The 20,627-nt window shown below is 44.3% G+C and overlaps 1 protein-coding gene across 1 annotated transcript; it reads left to right on the top strand.

The window, feature by feature from the left end:
* The first annotated feature begins 16,699 nt into the window (after positions 1-16,699).
* Positions 16,700-20,185, top strand: LOC133377638 (mas-related G-protein coupled receptor member H-like). The gene is made up of 4 exons (XM_061612057.1): positions 16,700-16,716; positions 17,263-17,278; positions 18,783-18,861; positions 19,173-20,185. The coding sequence occupies exons 1-4, from the start codon at positions 16,700-16,702 to the stop codon at positions 20,183-20,185; spliced, it is 1,125 nt and encodes a 374-aa protein (XP_061468041.1).
* The last annotated feature ends 442 nt before the right edge of the window (positions 20,186-20,627 follow it).

Below are 20,627 nucleotides of genomic sequence, written 5' to 3' on the forward strand. Positions count from 1 at the left end.
CCAAAGGCATCATTCACAGGTTTCATTGAAACACACAAGCCCACTCACCACTACAAGGTGATGATCCAACGAGGGGATTCAGAGGCATACTGCTTCCAACAATGGAGGTAGACCATAGCCATCATGGCTAGTAGCCTTTGATAGCCTTATCCTCCATGAATTTATCTCACCCTGTGATATCTCTGTAAAGCCATCACTACCCAGGTTGAGCATGTAAATATAGAAACAGGCTATGATTCTCATCAATATAGGCATTTCACCTGGCAAAGTTACAGAGCTGTTGACTGGTTCCCCCTTTCCTATCACTTGCAAAACCACTTGTCTCAAGAGTGCCTTTCTAGGACATCAAGACTTAGAGGGGAAGGATCTCTTCCCAGGTTTGCTAATAGTTATCTTGATAGACAATGAAAAACATTTTCTTCTTGTCACATGATGTTGGCAAACTGATTAAGCACAGATGGAGAGGAGTGGATAGGTTCCAATGCATCTTGCGGTGAGATTAATGAGACATTGAATTTACCCTTAGGAGGACTTGGGTTTGTTTTCATTTCTGCGCATCTTCTGATTGCCTCTATTCCAACACAAGATACTCTTCCTCTTGCTGTCTTCCTCTCATGATATCTGAGGGACGGTATCTCACAAGTATGTGAACATATCAGGGTTAAGTAATGCATTTGCAAGAGCATGAGGGGACTCATAGCTGAGTAGCAGAGGTATGCACCCATTAAAAGGATGCCAGGTGGAAGGGATGGGAAAGACCCTGTTTGAGGACTTGGGGAGTCATAACTAGTTAGGCTAGGAAGCATTGGCTTGACTCATTAGGAATCTGCATGTATTTAGGAAATATGTGAAGCATTGACGAGGGTCGTGCCTACTGGTCACACAAAGGGTAGCATCAACCAAGTCATACTCGGAGAAGACCCACTGAAATAAAAAAAAGTTAAATGAGTCACAACTAAGTTAAGTCCATTCATTCCAGCCTGCTCTGATTAGGACTTAGATAGATACAATTCAGAATATTTGGTTGCATAAATCTATCCATGTGATTCAGGAAACTTTGAAAACCAGAGTCCCCAAATGGTTGCCATAGCATGCATGTGCACAATTCTACATGTGTATGGCTTTCTGCAGACCTTCAGCTGAATATGTGAAGGTCACAGGCAGGACCTGCTGCTGCAGCCCTGCTGTCCTTTCTATGCATTTAGTGAATGCATGAGTGTTATGTGAAGAGGACTCAGCTTTATATGTTCAAGTATAGAAGATCACCTGTTTTAACCCGAGTCAAGAACTCTTGCTCCAGTTATCTCTCCCCACCTCCTGAAACTAACCAAATATGAGATATGCATTGGGTGCTGTCAGCTGGCCTCATATGCCCATCATTTGCAATAGAGTTGAAAACTGTAGCATTGCTCTCTCACTAAACCGATTAGTTCAGCTTCATCTCTTTCTTCATCTTTTTCTGTGTCTCCATATATATGGTCTTCTTCTATAAGACAAAACTGGTATTGAGCAGGAACGTGGATTAGATCAAGCATTAGGAACCTCCAGCCCATAGGCGAGGCGAGGGTCGTAATTGAGCATGTGACCCCATTTTTTCCCAGCCATACCCACTTGCCTAACACCTAATGTTGTATAACACACATGAACAGGGGAATCCACAGCTCCAATGGACGCTATTTGTGAAATCAAAGGGGCAAATCCCAACTTGGCATGAAGACTTTTACTAAGATACTTCCATACAAAGCAGTCCTCTCCTTCTTAGAGCTTCTCTCCCTCTATCTCCTCCTCGCTTCCTGTTTCTCCTTCAAAGTCCACCTCCTTGCTATTGCTGATGTTACTTCTGTGTTCCATGCATAGTTATACCTGGGACCTGTTGTACACAAAGCATGTGCTCTGCTGCTGAGGTGCAACCTTCCACTTCCGTGGGGAAGGGAAGGAGAAGGAAACACTAAGCTGTGCTACTCAAGGCAGGCAACCTCAGCGCTACGTGAGCAGGTCGCAAGAGGCAGACACGCCATTTGTGTCTCTGGACCTTGCTTCCAGCTAGGGATGGAAGGGAAATTTAGTTTTGTTTGAATTTTACTGTGAACTTTCCTAACTCACAGTTCCCAAAGGGGTGTAGTCATCCAGGGTCTCGGGGGGAGGTTTTAGACACCTTAGTTTTTTGGGAGCAGGGGCCCTATGTCTCCAACATCCTCTTCTTTCTGGTAGCTCCACCTCAGCCTCCTTTGGTGTCTGCCATGTATTTTAGAGGCAGATGCCTGCCTTTGGTGCGCCTGAAAGATGCTCTAGCACTTGAGCAAAAGTCCTCCCTTCTCATTTGGAGCAAGGAGGAGGTGTCATCTGCAGCGGCAGTGGGGAGCAGACAGTGTCCAGGGAGTGAAGACTTTTTAAAAATAATAATAATTTCTTTACTGTTTGCAGCCCCTTCCAGATTACTTCACACACCCCAGGTTGGAAACCACTGATCTATGTCATATTTAGCTTTTGGATACCACTTTAAATGCAGGGTGGGCAGAACGTAGATCAAAATGTATTGGTGTATCTCAGGATGACTCACAGAAGATCAGTGAGGATTTCAGACTCCTGTTTCACAATGAAAACAAGGAAATGACCACCCCACCATTATACTGCTGAGATGAAGAAAGTGGGGGGTAATCTGAGTGGATTTTTGTGTGGAAAGACTGTGAGCTCATCTCAGTTCTGATAACCCTGTGCTCAGCAGCTTCTCAGACACCATGTTCTTTCATACTAGACGTATGTCTTTTGCAGCTGGCTGCAGTTGGTGGTTCTTGAGGTTCTAGTAAAACGCAGGGTGGATCCCTGACTCTGCAATAGCAGTGCTCTCTCAGTAATGGCAACATTGCCACTCACTGAATGGGACAAGGTGCCTGCAAGTTCAGGGCTGGTGGCACCACCATCCTGCAGCACGTGGGCACACACCTGCAAGCTTGTGCTGCATTCCACCAAAGTACCCTCAACCGTGCCATCTCTGTGCCACTGCCATTCTCCCCCCCCCCATGTATCACTGCTGACCTATGTCATCAAATTATTGGAAGAGTCTTGGCTACATTTCTCTTTCTTGACCTTTAGGAGGAAATAGAAAGCACACAACAGAATTTACCTTACCATTAATTTCAATAGGTTTTAAAAGACCAAGGAAGAGAGGTATAGTGGGTAATTTATATTGGATTTATAGAGGTACTGTAGTGTACAAGTTCTGCAAAAGCCAGTGTGGTGTAGTGATAAGAGTACTGGGCTAGGGCCTGGGAGACCTGGATTCAAACCCTAATTCAGCCATGAAACTCACTGGGTGACTTCTGGGCTAGTCACCTTCTCAGCCTAAACTACCTCATAGGGCTATTCTGAGGATATATTTAAGAGGTGCAGGACTACGTATTCCACACTGAGCTCTTTGCAAGAAAGTTGAGACGTAAAGGAAATAAGGCATTAAATAAGATTAAGGCTACAATCCTTTGCACAATTACTTGAGAGTAAGCTCCATTGAACTGTGAAAGTTACTTTCGATAAACCTGCTTGGGATTATGTTGTTAAAATACAAGGGATAGCTATTACCCAAACATTCTATTATTTATTGATAACTATCATTTCTGAGCAATGTGTTACCTAGCCATTAAGTTATTTTATCATTGCAGTTGTGATAGCAGCTATTATTCATTACCTGCACGGGGGGGGGGGGGTTGGAGCAAGTTTTGGAATCTATTGGTGGCACTATCCTGAATAGTAGGTGTACTACTCATAACAAGCAACAATAAGAGTCACGTGATGACACATTGAACATTTAACAGACATAAATTTTATAATATTTATTGATAAATCACCTAGTATTTAAAGGAAAGGATTGAATTTAGAAGTTAAAGGCTGTAATTCTATATTCACATTCACTTCAGGAGTAAGCCCCATTAAACTCGTTGGAACTTACTTCTGAGTAAACATGGCTAGGATTGGACTGGACTGTGAGCAGACACAGAGGCAAACTCCCCTCCCTTTCTCTGCCCCCCCACTGCTTATTTTAAGGGGCTGGAAACCTTATCCTTCTTACCTGGGAGTAAGTCCCACCAAACTGAATGGAATTTACTTTAGAGTAGGCATGGGGTTAGGATTGTACTTTAACAATGTAAACAGTCCTTGCCTAGCTCTTGCTTCTCTGGCAGAACACTTGCCTTTTTTTTAGGCAATCCTAACTCCACTTACCTGTGAGTAAGCCCAATTGAACTAAGTGAGACTTACTTCTGAGTAGACATTTTTAGAATTACAGTGCAAGCCCTCAGAATCTCTCCCCCTTCTCTCTTCACTAGCTTTCTGATTGCTCCTTCCTTCTGCCCTTCTCTCAAAATAGCCGCTTCCGCTTGTCTGAGCCCACAAGAGGCTTAAACTCCATTTAAGTTTGTAAAACAAATTTATTTTTTAAACCCAGCTCTAGCTTCCTCAAATTTTTAGTCACTCCATTTACCTGGGAGTAAGCCGCATTGAACTCAGTGGGATTTACTTCTGAGTACACATTTTTCCTCCTTTCTTCCCTTGAAGCTCATTGCTCACACAGAAGCTCCGCTCCACTTACCTGGGAGTAAGCCCCACTGAACTCAGTGGGATTTACTTCTGAGTAGACATTTTTAAAATTCAAATGTGAATCCTGCAAAGCTCTCTCCTCTCCATTTTTCCCCTCTGTCCTTTCCTCAAACTCACTCATTGCCAGCACACAGAAGCACTGTACTCAATGCGACTTACTTCTGAGTAGACCTTTTAAAAATTGCAGTGAGTCCTTCAAAGCTCCCCCCCCTTGTTTTTTTTGCCTCTTTCCTTCCCTCAAGCTCATTCGTTGCTTTTGACTGGTCCCTTGCCTTCCCTTGCCTCCATTTTAGCTTTACTCTTCTGTCCCGCTCCGTGGCTCCAGCAACTGAGGTTTCCTTCAGTCCACTTCTGATTGGCTGCTGCTGCTGCTGCTGCTAGAACGAAGGCTCAGGCTCTCCCCAGGGGGAAAAACTAATTGCTCATGATCAGCTCCATGGGGACAGCATGCAGGGAGAATCACCATGTGAGCAGAAGACGTCTTTTTTCAGGGTACCTGTACAGGTGGTGATTTTTGAAATCACCACGTGTAGACTGTTTCTGAAGAGGAGCTGTACCCAGGTACAGGGGGCTTCTACCTGGGTACAGAGTAACGTGTGAATACCCCTTTAGTAAAACAAGAAAAGCTACTTTATTTATAGAAATACATAGTAGATAGAAAGGCATACCTAGTTCTAAGTAACTAACTAAATTGGAAGCACAATGCCCAGGCTTGGGAACTGCCCTCATGGCTGAGGAGAGAGAGCAGAGACAAAGGTGTCTCCTCTCTCGGACAGTCGGAGAAGAGAAGAGAGGAAAGGGTGGAAGGGGGAGGGACAGATAAGCTTCCTAAAAGCCATATCAGTCTAACAACATAAGGAAGTCAGTCAGAGCATCACAGGTAAAGGTAATCAAGCCTATCCATCTGAAGGACCCTAACTCTATCTCCCTTTTGGAACATCAACAAAAGAACAAAACAGGAGTTGCTCTTGCCCCGCTTCCAACAGTTGCAACCCCATCCCTGGTGCAGCTTTTCCCTTGATCAGCAGTACTTCCATCTTGTCTGGATTAAGTTTCAGTTTGTTAGCCCACATCCAGCGCTTCACAGCCTCCAGGCACCGGTTTAGGATGAGCACTCCCTCTCTGCAATCAGGTGGTAGGGAGAGATAGAGCTGAGTGTCATCAGCATATTGCTGACATTGTACTCCAAATCTCCTGATGACCTCTCCCAGCAGTTTCATATGAATGTTAAAGAGCATGGGAGACAGAATGGAACCTTGCAGTACCCCACAGGCCAATGGCCAGGGGGTCGAGCAGTAGTCTCCTAGTACCACTTTCTGGGTCCTGTCCACCAGGTAGGACTGGAGCCACTGTAAAAAAGTGCCTCCCAATCCCATCCCAGCTAGACGGCCCAGCAAGATACCATGGTCGATCGTATCGAAGGCCACAGAGAGGTCCAGCACCACCAACAGGGATGTACTCCCCTGTCTGAAACCTGGCATAGGTCATCAAGCAGAACGACCAAGGCAGTCTCTGTCCCATGACCAGGCCTGAAGCCTGTTTGAAATGGGTCTAGATAGTCCGATTTATCCAGGAAAACTTGGAGCTGAGCAGCCAATACCCTCTCAATCACCTTGCCCAGAAAGGGGAGATTAGAGACTGGGTGGAAGTTGTTAAGATCTGCAGGGTCTAACAAAGGCTTTTTCAACAAAGGTCTTATCACAGCCTCCTTCAACAATGCTGGCATAGAACCTTCCCTTAGGGAGATGTTAATTAAATATGCCAACCAGTCAGCCACTCCCCCTCTGGCAGATTTGATTAACCAGGATGGGCAAGGGTCAAGGGAACAAGTAGTGGCCCTCGATTCTCCCAGAATCCTGTCCACAACTTCAGGCTTTACAAGCTGAACAGTATCCATAGAAAAATGACCAGAGGAAGCTTCGGGGACATCTGGCACAACTGTAGTTAATGAGGAGTCCAAGTCAGTCCGAATATGAGCAATTTTGTCTGCAAAGAGCCTCGCAAACATGTCACAGCGAGCTACTGAGGGCTCAGAGTCTAATGTAGGGGCAGAGCCCAAAAGACGCCGTACCACCCGGAAAAGCATTGCCGGATGACACTGAAGTGCCCTTCCTTCGCTGCCATCATCACCACATGATAGGCTCAAAAATGAGCTCTAGCCTGTGTTCGATCAGAAGCGGACTGAGTTTTTCTCCATCATCGCTTTAGCCGTTGTCCCTGCCGTTTCATCAGGCCCAAGGTTTGAGTAAACCAAGGTGTATTACGGGCCTTCCCTGGTGGGAGAGCGTGCTTTGGAGCAACAGTGTCCACCGCCCGGGTCACCTCCGTATTCCAGAGATTGACCAGGGCTTTGGCAATATTGCCAGCCATGCTGGGAATATTCCCCAGAGCATTCAGGAAGCCTTCTGGATCCACGAGTCTCCGGGGGCAGACCATCTTAATTGGCCCTTCACCCCTGCAAAGGTTATTGGGGGCACAAAGTCTAAACCTTGTCAGGTGGTGATCTGTCCATGACAACGGAGTCACTAAGAACCCCTCCACTCTCAGATCACCTTCTTCCTGTCCCGAACAGCACACAGGATCAAGTGTGTGTCCTGCCACATGCGTTGGTCCAGATGATATTAGAGACAGCCCCATGGTTGTCATGGCAGCCATAAAGTCCTGAGCTGGAATTGTGAGTCTAACCTCGGCATGTATGTTGAAATCTCCCAGGACCATCAACCTGGGGAACTGCAGCACCAGTGCTGAGACCAGCTCCACCAGCTCAGGGAGGGAGACTGTTGGGCAGCAGGGTGGATGGTACAACTTATGAACAGAGTATCCAAAATTCAACACAAGATAGTGCTGGAAGATGAGACCTCCAGGTGAGATGGCACTCATTGAGCTACTGGGGAAGAACAAAGGAAAAGGAGAAGTAGCGCTGCAACTAATGATGCAACTGGATCAAACCCGAAAGGAAGCCCAGCGGTTGATGTGCACAGATGTGAAAGGAGAGTCGGGAGTTGTATGACACACACAATAGGAACATGAAATGTGAGAAGCATGAACCAGGGAAAGTTAGAAAATGTTAAGCAAGAAATGGAACGTATCAACATTATAATACTTGGTATGAGTGAATTAAAATGGATGGGAATATGGCATTTTCATTCAGGTAACTATTTTTAAATACTTTTAAAATATTTTATGCAGGAAATGAGAAATTAAGAAGAAATGGGTTGCTTTAATAGTGAGAAATGATGTAGCAAAAGCAATTAGGAGCTACAGAAGATTTATGTAACTTTAAAGTTGACAATGAGGATATTGAACTTGTCAAGGATTATCAATACCTTTGCACAGTTATTAACCAAACTGGAGACTATAGTCAAGAAATAAGAAGGCTAGGACTGGGGAGGGCGGCTATGAAAGAACTAGAAAAGGTCCTCAAATGCAAAGATGCATCACTGAACACTTAAGTCAGGATCATTCAGACCATGGTATTCCCAATCTCTATGTATGGATGTGAAGGTTGGACAGTGAAAAAAGCAGATAAGAAAAAAATCAACTCGTTTGAAATGTGGTGTTGGAGGAGAGCTTTGCACATACCATGGAGTGCAAAAAAGACAAATAATTGGGTGTTAGAACAAATGAAACCAGAACTGTCCCTAGAAACTGAAATGATGAAACTGAGGTTATTCTTTGGACACATAATGAGAAAACATGATTCACTAGAAAAGATAATAATGCTGGGAAAAGCAGAAGGGAGTAGAAAAAGAGGAAGGCCAAACAAGAGATGGGTTGGTTCCATAAAGGAAGCCATAGATCTGAACAGGGTGGTTCATGACATATGCTATTGGAGGTCACTGATTCATAGGGTCACCATAACTCATAATCGACTTGAAGGCACATAACAACAACAACTACAGTTAAGTACTTTGGAACTAATATGTGTGTTGTATAATAGAGATTTTTGGGGGGTTCATCTTTGTTTAACCGACTGGGATACTCCCTGTGAAGTTATGAATGTCTGGTGTGCTGGTGATTGTGCCCAACGTTTTGCTTGGGATGGGCTTAATTTCCCTAGGTGAGAGATGAGGAGAAGGTGTTTGTGTGATCCCAGGTGCATGATGTGATGAAATGAATGCTGTTTCATTCTTCTCTATTATTACTGAATTGTTTTATTCCATGGATTTCATTCTATTGGGCTGAAAACAACAGAATGACATTCAACAGGGATAAATCCAAAGTTCTACACTTAGGAAAAAGAAACCAAATGCATGGTTATAAGATGGGGGATACTTGGCTCAGCAATATGACATGTGAGAAGGATCTTGGAATTGTCGTTGATCACAAACTGAATACGAGCCAACAGTGTGATGAGGCTACAAGAAAGGCATTAGACTACTGCAATGCGCTCTACGTGGGGTTACCCTTGAAAACGGTCCGGAAACTACAACTGGTGCAGAATGCGGCGGCTCGGTTGCTTACAAACAGCCGCTGCCGTGATCACATCACGCCAGTATTATTTCACCTACATTGGCTGCCAGTTGTTTTCTGGGCCCAATTCAAGGTGTTGGTATTAACCTTTAAATCCCTATACGGTCTCGGCCCAGTTTATCTGAAGGAGCGCCTCCAGTACCACAAATTAAGCCGCCCAACCAGATCAGCCACACAGGGCCTTCTCTCAGTCCCACCAACGAAAACAGCTAGGTTGGTAGGGACTAGAGAGAGGGCATTTTCAGTGACGGCCCCCACTCTCTGGAACTCCCTCCCATTCGATCTTCGCCATGCCCCTTCCCTGGATATATTTCGCCGGGCATTAAAAACTTGGCTTTTTGGACAGGCCTTCAGGAATTCCGGGGAGGGCTAACTTTTTTGGGATATTTTATTATCTATTGATCACCCTAACTGATTTCATGCTGCTGTGATTAATGAACGTACTGATTTTATTGTATTTTATCTGTATTGTATTGTAATTTACTGAATTTTAGTTTGTACGTCGCCTAGAGTGGCTTCGGCCAGATAGGCGACACAAAAATTAAATTTATTATTTATTATTATTATAAATGCTATATTAGGCTGCATTAACAGAAGTATAGTTTCCAAATCACATGAAATACTAATTCCCCTCTATTCAGCACTGGTTAGGCCTCATCTTAAGAACATAAGAACATAAGAAGATCCTGCTGGATCAGGCCAGTGGCCCATCTAGTCCAGCATCCTGTTCTCACAGTGGCCAACCAGGTGCCTGGGGGAAGCCCGCAAGCAGGACCCGAGTGCAAGAACACTCTCCCCTCCTGAGGCTTCCAGCAACTGGTTTTCAGAAGCATGCTGCCTCTGACTAGGGTGGCAGAGCACAGCCATCACAGCTAGTAGCCATTGATAGCCCTGTCCTCCATGAATTTGTCTAATCTTCTTTTAAAGCCATCCAAGCTGCTGGCCATTACTGCATCTTGTGGGAGCAAATTCCATAGTTGAACTATGCGCTGAGTAAAGAAGTACTTCCTTTTGTCTGTCCTGAATCTTCCAACATTCAGCTTCTTTGAATGTCCACGAGTTCTAGTATTATGAGAGAGGGAGAAGAACTTTTCTCTATCCACTTTCTCAATGCCATGCATAATTTTATACACTTCTATCATGTCTCCTCTGACCCGCCTTTTCTCTAAACTAAAAAGCCCCAAATGCTGCAACCTTTCCTCGTAAGGGAGTCGCTCCATCCCCTTGATCATTCTGGCATTATGATATCGGCTGTTTTATTTTCAATACCTTTCCTAATTATTGCTAGCATGGAATTTGCCTTTTTCACAGCTGCCGCACACTGGGTCGACATTTTCATCGTGCTGTCCACTACAACCCCGAGGTCTCTCTCCTGGTCGGTCACCGACAGTTCAGACCCCATGAGCGTATATGTGAAATTCAGATTTTTTGCTCCAATATGCATCATTTTACACTTGTTTATATTGAATTGCATTTGCCATTTTTCCGCCCATTCACTCAGTTTGGAGAGGTCTTTTTGGAGCTCTTCGCAATCCCTTTTTGTTTTAACAACCCTGAACAATTTAGTGTCATCAGCAAACTTGGCCACTTCACTGCTCACTCCTAATTCTAGGTCATTAATGAACAAGTTGAAAAGTACAGGTCCCAATACCGATCCTTGAGGGACTCCATTTTCTACAGCCCTCCATTGGGAGAACTGTCCGTTTATTCCTACTCTCTGCTTTCTGCTTCTTAACCAATTCCTTATCCACAAGAGGACCTCTCCTCTTATTCCATGACTGCTAAGCTTCCTCAGAAGTCTTTGGTGAGGTACCTTGTCAAATGCTTTTTGAAAGTCTAAGTACACTATGTCCACTGGATCACCTCTATCTATATGCTTGTTGACACTCTCAAAGAATTCTAATAGGTTACTGAGACAGGACTTTCCCTTGCAGAAGCCATGCTGGTTCTGCTTCAGCAAGGCTTGTTCTTCTATGTGCTTAGTTAATCTAGCTTTAATAATACTTTCTACCAGTTTTGCAGGGACAGAAGCTAACTGGCCTGTAATTTCCGGGATCCCCTCTGGATCCCTTTTTGAAGATTGGCGTTACATTTGCCACTTTCCAGTCCTCAGGCACGGAGGAGGACCCGAGGGACAAGTTACATATTTTAGTTAGCAGATCAGCAATTTCACCTTTGAGTTCTTTGAGAACTCTCGGGTGGATGCCATCCGGGCCCGGTGATTTGTCAGTTTTTATATTGTCCATTAAGCCTAGAACTTCGTCTCTCGTTACCACTATTTGTCTCAGTTCCTCAGAATCCCTTCCTGCAAATGTTAGTTCAGGTTCAGGGATCTGCCCTATATCTTCCACTGTGAAGACAGATGCAAAGAATTTATTTAGCTTCTCTGCAATCTCCTTATCGTTCTTTAGTACACCTTTGACTCCCTTATCATCCAAGGGTCCAATCGTCTCCCTAGATGGTCTCCTGCTTTGAATGTATTTATAGAATTTTTTGTTGTTGGTTTTTATGTTCTTAGCAATGTGCTCCTCAAATTCTTTTTTAGCATCCCTTATTGTCTTCTTGCATTTCTATTGCCAGAGTTTGTGTTCTTTTATATTTTCTTCATTCGGACAAGACTTCCATTTTTTGAAGGAAGACTTTTTGCCTCTAAGAGCTTCCTTGACTTTGCTCGTTAACCATGCTGGCATCTTCTTGGCCCTGGCGGTACCTTTTCTGATCTGCGGTATGCACTCCAGTTGAGCTTCTAATATAGTGTTTTTAAACAACTTCCAAGCATTTTCGAGTGATGTGACCCTCTGGACTTGGTTTTTCAGCTTTCTTTTTACCAATCCCCTCATTTTTGTGAAGTTTCCTCTTTTGAAGTCAAATGTGACCATGTTGGATTTTCTTGGCAATTGGCCAGTTACATGTATGCTTAATTTAATAGCACTGTGGTCACTGCTCCCAATCGGTTCAACAACACTTACATCTCGCACCAGGTCCCGGTCCCCACTGACGATTAAGTCCAGGGTTGCCGTCCCTCTGGTCGGTTCCATGACCAACTGGTCTAGGGAATAGTCATTTAGAATATCTAGAAACTTTGCTTCTTTGTCATGACTGGAACACATATGCAGCCAGTCTATGTCCGGGTAGTTGAAGTCACCCATTACTACCACATTTCCTAGTTTGGATGCTTCCTCAATTTCATATCTCATCTCAAGGTCTCCCTGAGCATTTTGATCAGGGGGACGATAGATCGTTCCCAGTATTATGTCCCTCCTGGGGCACGGTATCACCACCCACAACGATTCTGTGAAGGAGTCTGCCTCTTTTGGGGTTTCGAGCTTGCTGGATTCAATGCCTTCTTTCACGTATAGAGCGACTCCACCACCAATACGTCCTTCCCTGTCCTTCCGATATAGTTTATATCCAGGGATAACCGTATCCCACTGGTTTTCTCCATTCCACCAGGTCTCCGTTATGCTCACTATATCAATGCTCTCCTCTAAGACCAAGCACTCCAGTTCTCCCATCTTGGTTCGGAGGCTCCTAGCATTAGCGTACAGGCACTTGTAAGCAGTGTCTCTCTTCAAGTGTCTTTGGCACTTGTGGTTAGGCCTGTGGTAATTTTGCTCTTCTGAATTTATATCCTGTGCCCCTGCTCTCACAATGCCTACTTCTAGGCCTACCCCTTTTAAAATTTCATCATTTCTTTGGTTTTTATCCTAGGGGGGAGGTTTATTCCGAACCGGACCTTTCTCAGCTCCTGTCGGGTTTCCCCCCTCAGTCAGTTTACAAGCTGCTCTGCCACCTTTTTAATTTTAAGTGCCAGCAGTCTGGTTCCATTCTGGTTCAAGTGGTGCCCGTCCCTTTTGTACAGGCCCGGCTTGTACCAAAATGTTCCCCAGTGCCTAACAAATCCAAACCCTTCCACCCGACACCATCGTCTCATCTACGCATTGAGACTGCGAAGCTGGGCCTGTCTGGCTGGTCCTGCGCGTGGAACCGGTAGCATTTCAGAGAAAGCCACCTTGGAGGTCCTGGCTTTCAGCATCCTACCTAGCAACCTAAATTTTGCTTCCAGGACCTCACGGCTGCATTTCCCCATGTCGTTGGTGCCAACGTGCACCACGACCACTGACTCCTTCCCAGCACTGTCTACCAAACTATCTAAACGACGGGCAATATCCGCAACCTTCGCACCAGGCAGGCAAAACACCTTGCGGTCTACACGCCCATCACACACCCCACTGTCTATGTTCCTAATGATCGAATCACCCACTACAAGGATCCCTCCACCCCCTGGAGATATATCCTCGGCACGAGAGGATAGCTGCTCATCCCCCAAGGAATGGGTCCCTTCTAAGGGATCGTTTCCCTCTTCCTCAGCTGGATGCTCTCCTTCCCCGAGACCATCGTTCTCCATGATAGCAGGAGAGCTATCATCGTTGGAGTGGGACACAGCTATAACGTCCCTGAAGGCCTCCTCCACACACCTCTCTGCCTCTCTCAGCTTTTCCAGGTCCGCCACCTTGGCCTCAAGGAAATGAAGTCGTTCCTGGAGAGCCAGGAGCTCATTGCACCGAGAGCATACCCACGACTTCTGTCCATCAGGCAGATAGTCGTACATGCTGCAGGCGGTGCAAAACACTGGAAAGCCCCCACACCCCTGCTGGCTTCTTACCTGCATAGTTTTGTTTAAGGTTTATTACGTCAATGGGTTGGAGACTGCGGTTTAGTTGAGGTCAGGGAACAGACGGGCAGAGTGGGGGGCCCTGGCCTCCCCGCCCTGCTGCTTAACTCACCTTGATGCTTCATCAGCTGGGGCTCCCTCTAGCTCGTGGAGCAGGCTCCCTCGCTAGGGTGCTCTGACTTTATATGTGTGGCTGGTTCTTCCCAGCTACTGCTGCCAGCCAGTGATGTGTTACTTGAGGCTGATGGCTATCAGCTGGGGCTTAACTCTTTAGTATTCTCTCAGGCTTCCTTCCTGAGCGAGGGGCGGGACTGTTTAAGCTTTTGGCTGCTTTTAATCTCAGCAAGGGGCTGCGGCTTCCAGGCAAGTCTTTTGTGTTTGTTGTTTTCCCACCTAGAACAGCCTGACCTTTCTTTAACCTAGGGAAACAGAGCTTGTGGTTGTGTTTCAGGAAGGCTGAAGCTGCCCTTTTTAGCAAGGACTGAGCTGACTCTCTCCCTGTATGTATCGGTGGAGTTTCCTTTTCCCCCTTCTCTCTGACTGGAATTTAGCCTTGTTTACAGTGTCCCCTGAAGCTTTCCTGCTAGGGTGGTGTTGAAAACTAGCTTTCTATACGCTTCCTTCTCCTAGGATCTGTCTCCTAAGATATAGGTTCTTTCAGGATTTGGCTCCTAGCTCAAGGTGACCTTGGGCTGCCCTTATTAGTTATTGCTCTGAGCTGTTTTACTTCAATTAAATAATGGAATAAATGGGAGCTACTTACCCTCTTTTTGCTCTGCTGGTTAACTCGCCTTGACGCTTTGTCAGCTGGGGCCTTGATGCTTCGTCAGCTTTGGCTCCCTCTAGCTCGTGGACCAGTTCTGGTCTCTGCACTTCAAGAAGGATGCAGACAAACTGGAACAGGTTTAGAGGAGGGCAACAAAGATGATCAGGGGACTGGAAACAAAGCCCTTTGAGGAGAGACTGAAAGAACTGGGCATGTTTAGCCTGGAGAAGAGAAGACTGAGGGGAGATATGATAGCACTCTTCAAGTACATGAAAGGTTGTCACATAGAGGAGAGCCAGGATGTCTTCTTGATCATCCCGGAGTGCAGGACACGGAATAATGGGCTCAAGTTGCAGGAACCCAGATTTCAACTGGACATCAGGAAAAACTTCCTAACTGTTAGAGCCATACGACAATGGAACCAATTACCTAGAGAGGTAGTGGACTCTCTGATACTGGAGGCATTCAAGAGGCAGCTGGACAGCTAACTGTTGGGAATGCTTTAATTTGGATCCCTGCATTGAGCAGGGGGTTGGACTCAATGGCCTTATAGGCCCCTTCCAACTATACTATTTTATGATTCTATGAAGTTTTTTTGTAATTGATTACTCATCACTTGAATATTTGATTTGTTTTGCGAAGTGAAAATTCAGTGGATGAAACAAGGTGGTTGGTTGGAAGGAGAATGTGAATGTTTAATGACTGTATGAGGGAGGGGAGGTGTACATCTAGATTAGTGTGTGTAGTGTGATTGTGAAGGATTTTTGTAACTTTATTATGATGTGTGTTTCCTATTATAATATGATTTTTATTATATGTATTGTAATTATTTTTTATCTTTATGTATTTTGATGGGTTTTACATCATTTGCTTTGTGGTTCTTAATTGTTTACTTATGTTAATTGTTTGAGATTTATATTTAATTACATTATTTAAATATGGAAATTAATAGTGATAGAAAAAGGAGTATTTCTTGGTTTTGAATATATATTTGAATTCTGTTTCTTATATTGATCTGTTGATGTTTGTAAACCCTTAGAGATTTCTGTTGAGATGTAAGCGGTATATAAATTAAATAAATTGCTGACTGGTTTACTCACAGCTATATACAAGTTAGCTCTGGATATACATGTTGGATTGGATCACACTTGTACAAATCCTTTCTGTTTATATTATTTGACAACATCTTCCTGTTCATGTAAAACACTAGTCATTTTCTACTGACTGCGGTCTGCAATCACAACAGGAGAGATAGGGAAAGCTTCTCATAGTCATCTTGCTTACTCTTCTTCATTCTGTTTTTCTTTCCCACTGAATGCCTTTTCCATTGGCTTTCACATCCTCCCTATGGCATACTTTATGGCTACTTCTGGGCCCTTCTGAACAGCAGTGTTAACCCTTTGATCTCTTTCCTGGTTGGAAGACAGCAAAGAGGAAGACTTCCAAAGGGCATGGAAGCCCTACTGCAGAATGTCTTCAATGAGAAGAAAAACTCTGTCTTCTAAGAGAAGGAAGTGGAGACCTCTATCGAAACTCAGTTATGATGGCTCCAGAAGATCAGCACTTCTAGCATGGTCATTCTAGTTCTAATGAGACATTTTAGTTCCTAACAGGCAAGTCTGCATAAGTTTGGGCGGCATTGCCTGCAGCCTTGTTGACCTGTATTCAGTGTGGTTCATTAATTCTAGGGTGTACATAGAATTTCAACCTTGAGCAGGGGGTTGGACTATATGACCTTCAAGATATCTTAACATTCTATGATTCTGGATAGTGTACATTCATGAAGCAAGCAGGTCCCATAGAGTGTTATCTGACCCATTGATGGAAAGTGTATCTATTGTGGTCAAGGGCTGAAGTAAGACACAGACAACAATTTTAGTAGGATTTTCACATTATTACAATAAACCAGCACAATGCCTTTTCCCCTCCCCATCCTCAGCTCCCCTTCCTCCCTCTTCCCTCATGCCCTTTTTTTTTGTTACAGCATTTTTCATGTCTGACTCAGAGGTACATATGCCATTCCCCTGCAGAACACCATAGATTCAACTTCCAGAATCCTGCACTAGAGCTGGCAGTGTGGTGTAGTGGTTAGAGTGTTGGACTACCAATGGAGGGAGATGGGTTTAAATCCTCACTCCACCATGAAAATCCAAGAGTGACCTTGAGTCAGTAATACACTCAATCTAGCCTACCACATGGAGGTGATGGAAGGGTAAAATGGGCTAAAGAATGTATGATGCCTTAAATTATACATATAATACAATCAACAAACGAATTCCTTACGGTTCCTCGTACATTGGCTACCATCTTGGAAGTGCCTTTGTACTTTTTGTAAATCTCTTTTAACCAGATTGAGCTTGGAATTATAGAAGCAATGTATGCTTCTCATCAACAGAGGCATTTCATCTGACAAAGTCACAGAGCTGTTGACTGTTTCCCCCTTCCCTGCCACTTGCAAATTGACTTTTCTCAAGAGTGCCTTTCTAGGACATCAAGACTTAGAGGGTAAGAATCTCCTCTTAAGTTTGCAAACAGTTAACTTGATAGCCGATGAAAAACATTTTCTCTTGTCACATGATGTTGGCAAAGATGAAGAGGAGTGGGCGGGTTCCTAAAAAATCTTTCAACGAGCTTCATGAGAAATTGAATTTACCCTCGGGACTTTGGGTTGTATTTATTTCTGCACATCTTCTGACTGCCTACTTATTTCAGGACAGGATACTCTTCCTCTTGCTGTTTCCCTCTCATGATATCTGAGACACGGTTTCTCACAGGTACGTGAACATCTCAAGCTGAAGGAATTCATTTGCAGGAGTATGAGGGAGTGATAGTTGAATGGCAGAAGTGTGCACCCATTAAAAGGATACCAGGTGGAAAAGTTGGGAAAGAATCTGTATAATGTCTTGGGGATTCATTGCTAGTCGGGCTAGGAGGCATTATTTCAACTCATTAGGACTCTGCATGCATTCATAGAGGAAATATGTGGAGGATTTAGAAGGGTTGTGCCTACTGCCCACACAAAGTTATAATCGGAGAAGACCCATTGAAATCAATACAGTTCATTCATTTCAATCAACCTGCTCTGAATATCACTTAGTTGGATTCCATTCAGAGTATATGGTTGCATGCAGGTCTATGCATGCAATGCAGGAAACTTCAAAAGGCAGAGTCCCTGACTGGTTGGGCATAGAGTATGCGTGCAGTATTCTTCATGTACATGACTTCATGCAAGCCTTCACCTGAATGTATGGAAGGCACAGGCAGGACCTGTGGCTGCAACCCTGCTGTTCCTTCTATGCATTTAGCGAACGCAAGAGAGCTGTGTGAAGGGGGCTCATATAATGCAGCTTTCTGTATTGAAGTATATAAGATCATCTGTTTTCACCTGACTCAGGATCACTTACTCCAGTTAGCTGGATATCTTCTGAACTCCCATATCAAGGCAAATATGAGATATGCCTTGGTTGCTGTTAGACGGCCTTATATGCCCATCATTTGAAATAGAGCAGTCCTCTCTCGCTAAACCTGTTAGTTCAGCTTCACCACTTTCTTCATCTTCTTCTTTGTCTCCATATCTGTTATGCCTTCTTCGATAAGACAAAGACTGCATTGAGTAGGAACTTGGATTAGATCAAGAGTTAGGAACCTCCAGCCCATGGGCCAGATTAGTCCAGGCAAGGGTCATAACTGGGCATGTGAGGCCATTTTTCCCCAGCCATACCCACCTGCCCAACACCTGATGTTGTATAACGCACATGAGCAGGGGAATCCACAGCTCTAATGGAAAAATCAGGAGTATTGGAGTGCACTTCTGATTATTCCCTTGCAAGTGGGGTCTGCATTCTGCACCTTTTAAACTTAACACCAAATGCAAGCCCCACTTGGATCAGCTCCAGTCCCAGCTGGAACTCCATAGTGGGACCAGTCTCAGGCAAAAACATCAAATGCAAGGCCCGATGGGATCAGCTCCACTGGATGAGCCTCAAATTCCAGGCAAGGCTCTGAAGGCTGCAGCACAAGGATGGTGTAGCATCCTCCTCAGGCAAATGCAACACCACCCTCGTCAGCTCTGTCCTGCAGAAACAGAAAATGGAGACAAAATATTTGTAGCCTTGTGGCAGTGCTGCTTCCAGTTCCACTAAAAATGTAGCCTTTCCCTATACATAAGGGTTTTAAACTCCAGGGATCTCTTCTAGAATGTATTAAAGATTAGAATGGCAAAATAATTCTGAGCAGGAAGAATAGGACTTTTGTTGATTGTTTGTTTGTTTGTTACAGAGATCAAGAGGCTCTTCTCTTCTCCAAGGAGCTTACAGTCTAAAATTCAACAAAGGAGAAGGAAACAACACAAGGAGAGGTGAGGTAAATAGGGAAGTATCAGCCAGTTATTTCAGTGACATGTACTTAAACTCAGTGAGAGATTTAGCAGGGTATGGGAACCTGTGCAAATGGCTTCAAGAAAATGATACCAGTAACTTCAGGTATCTGTGAAATCCCCAACTGTCCTTTTAATTGGAGGCGGAACACTAAGAGCCATATCACCTTTAACACTCAACTCTCAAACAGATAAAAGACAAGAAAGACTAGGCTGAAAAGCGTCAGCTTCATCTTTATTTGTTCAGCAGCATTAGCAAAAGGCTAATTCCACCTTTCTCTCTTTGCTTCCAGCAGGAGTATCTACACCAGAAGAAGCACAACAGCAAAGGCTGGGCACCATGGCCAATGTCAGCCCAACTTCCTTGTCCCCTTTGGATGCTGGAAAGGAATATTACAGAGCATACAATGAAACTCTGTCCTCCAACAACAGCCACAGTAATGATGATCCAGAACTGGATTACGCTTTGGAAACACACACTATCTTCACAATTATAATTTGCATTTTGGGGCTTTGGGGGAATGGGACGGTCATCTGGCTGCTTGGCTTCTGCATTAAAAGGAATTCTTTCACCACTTACATCCTGAACCTCGCCATTGCTGACTTTGGTTTGCTCACAACTACCTTTATTAGAGGAATTCAGGTCATGGGGGGGTACTTCTACATTCCCCTTCTATCTGTCATACTTTTAGACATCTTTGTATTCATGTATAACACTGGTCAGTTTCTACTGACAGCCATCAGCATCAGCAGGTGTGTGTCTGTCCTCTTCCCACTTTGGCATCGATGCCACAGGCCACCACTTTTATCCACCACTGTGTGTGCCTTAATATGGGGACTTTCTTTCCTTCTCCCTGGAATTCACTTCACTCTCTTCCTGGCTAAGCTAGCAACTGATGAGATAATATTCCTCCAGTTAGTTGTGAACGGCTTCCTGTGCCTCCCACTCATGACTACTTCCACTCTGATCCTGTTCATCAAAGTCTGCTTTAAATCACAACAGCAGAAGAAGGGAAAGCTTCTCATAGCCATCTTGCTTACTCTCTTCTTTTTCATCATCTTTTCTTTTCCACTGAATGCCTTATTCATCACTTTTGTTTTTCATTCAGAACCTCCCTATATCCTATTTTATAGCGACTTATATGCCTGTCTGAATAGCAGTGTTAACCCTTTGATCTATTTTTTAGTTGGGGGACAGAAGAGAGGCAGACCTAGGCAGAGCATGAAAGTCATACTTCAGAATGTTTTCAAAGAGGACGAAAACTTTACAAACAAAGTGGAGGCCTCTGTTGTAACTCAGTTATGATGGCTCAAAAGATCTTCACTTCCAGATTTATCAATCTAGTTCTAATAAGTCATTCTACTTTCTACTAAGTAAATGACCATAACTTCTAGAATCATGGTCTAGATCTGGTTCAGGGTGGGGTATTGATGTCAGGGTGTGCGTAGAATTTCAGTTTTGAGCAGGGGGTTGGGCTAGATGATCTCTAAGGCTCCTTATCATTCTTTGATTCTAGATAGGGTACAATTAGTGATCAAGACAAGGCCCATAGAGTGTCACCTGAACCATTAATGAAAGGGTATCTAATGTCTTAAGAAAGAAATTAGCTTGCTGTTGGGCTTGCTAGGGAAGGTTCAAGGCTGTGAGTAGTGACCTGGATGTAGCTAGAAGGCCAGATTCTTAATTTCCCCCACACTATGGACTAACATTGATAGGTAGGTGGGGGCAACTTTTTGTGTATGGGGGG

The sequence above is a fragment of the Rhineura floridana genome, chromosome 1, assembly GCF_030035675.1.
Source record: "Rhineura floridana isolate rRhiFlo1 chromosome 1, rRhiFlo1.hap2, whole genome shotgun sequence".
Lineage (NCBI taxonomy): Eukaryota > Metazoa > Chordata > Lepidosauria > Squamata > Rhineuridae > Rhineura > Rhineura floridana.

Coding starts and splice junctions, on each gene's coding strand:
- LOC133377638 (XM_061612057.1), top strand. Junction 18,862..19,172: donor AGGAAACAACACAAGGAGAG/GTGAGGTAAATA, acceptor CTTTGCTTCCAG/CAGGAGTATCTACACCAGAA.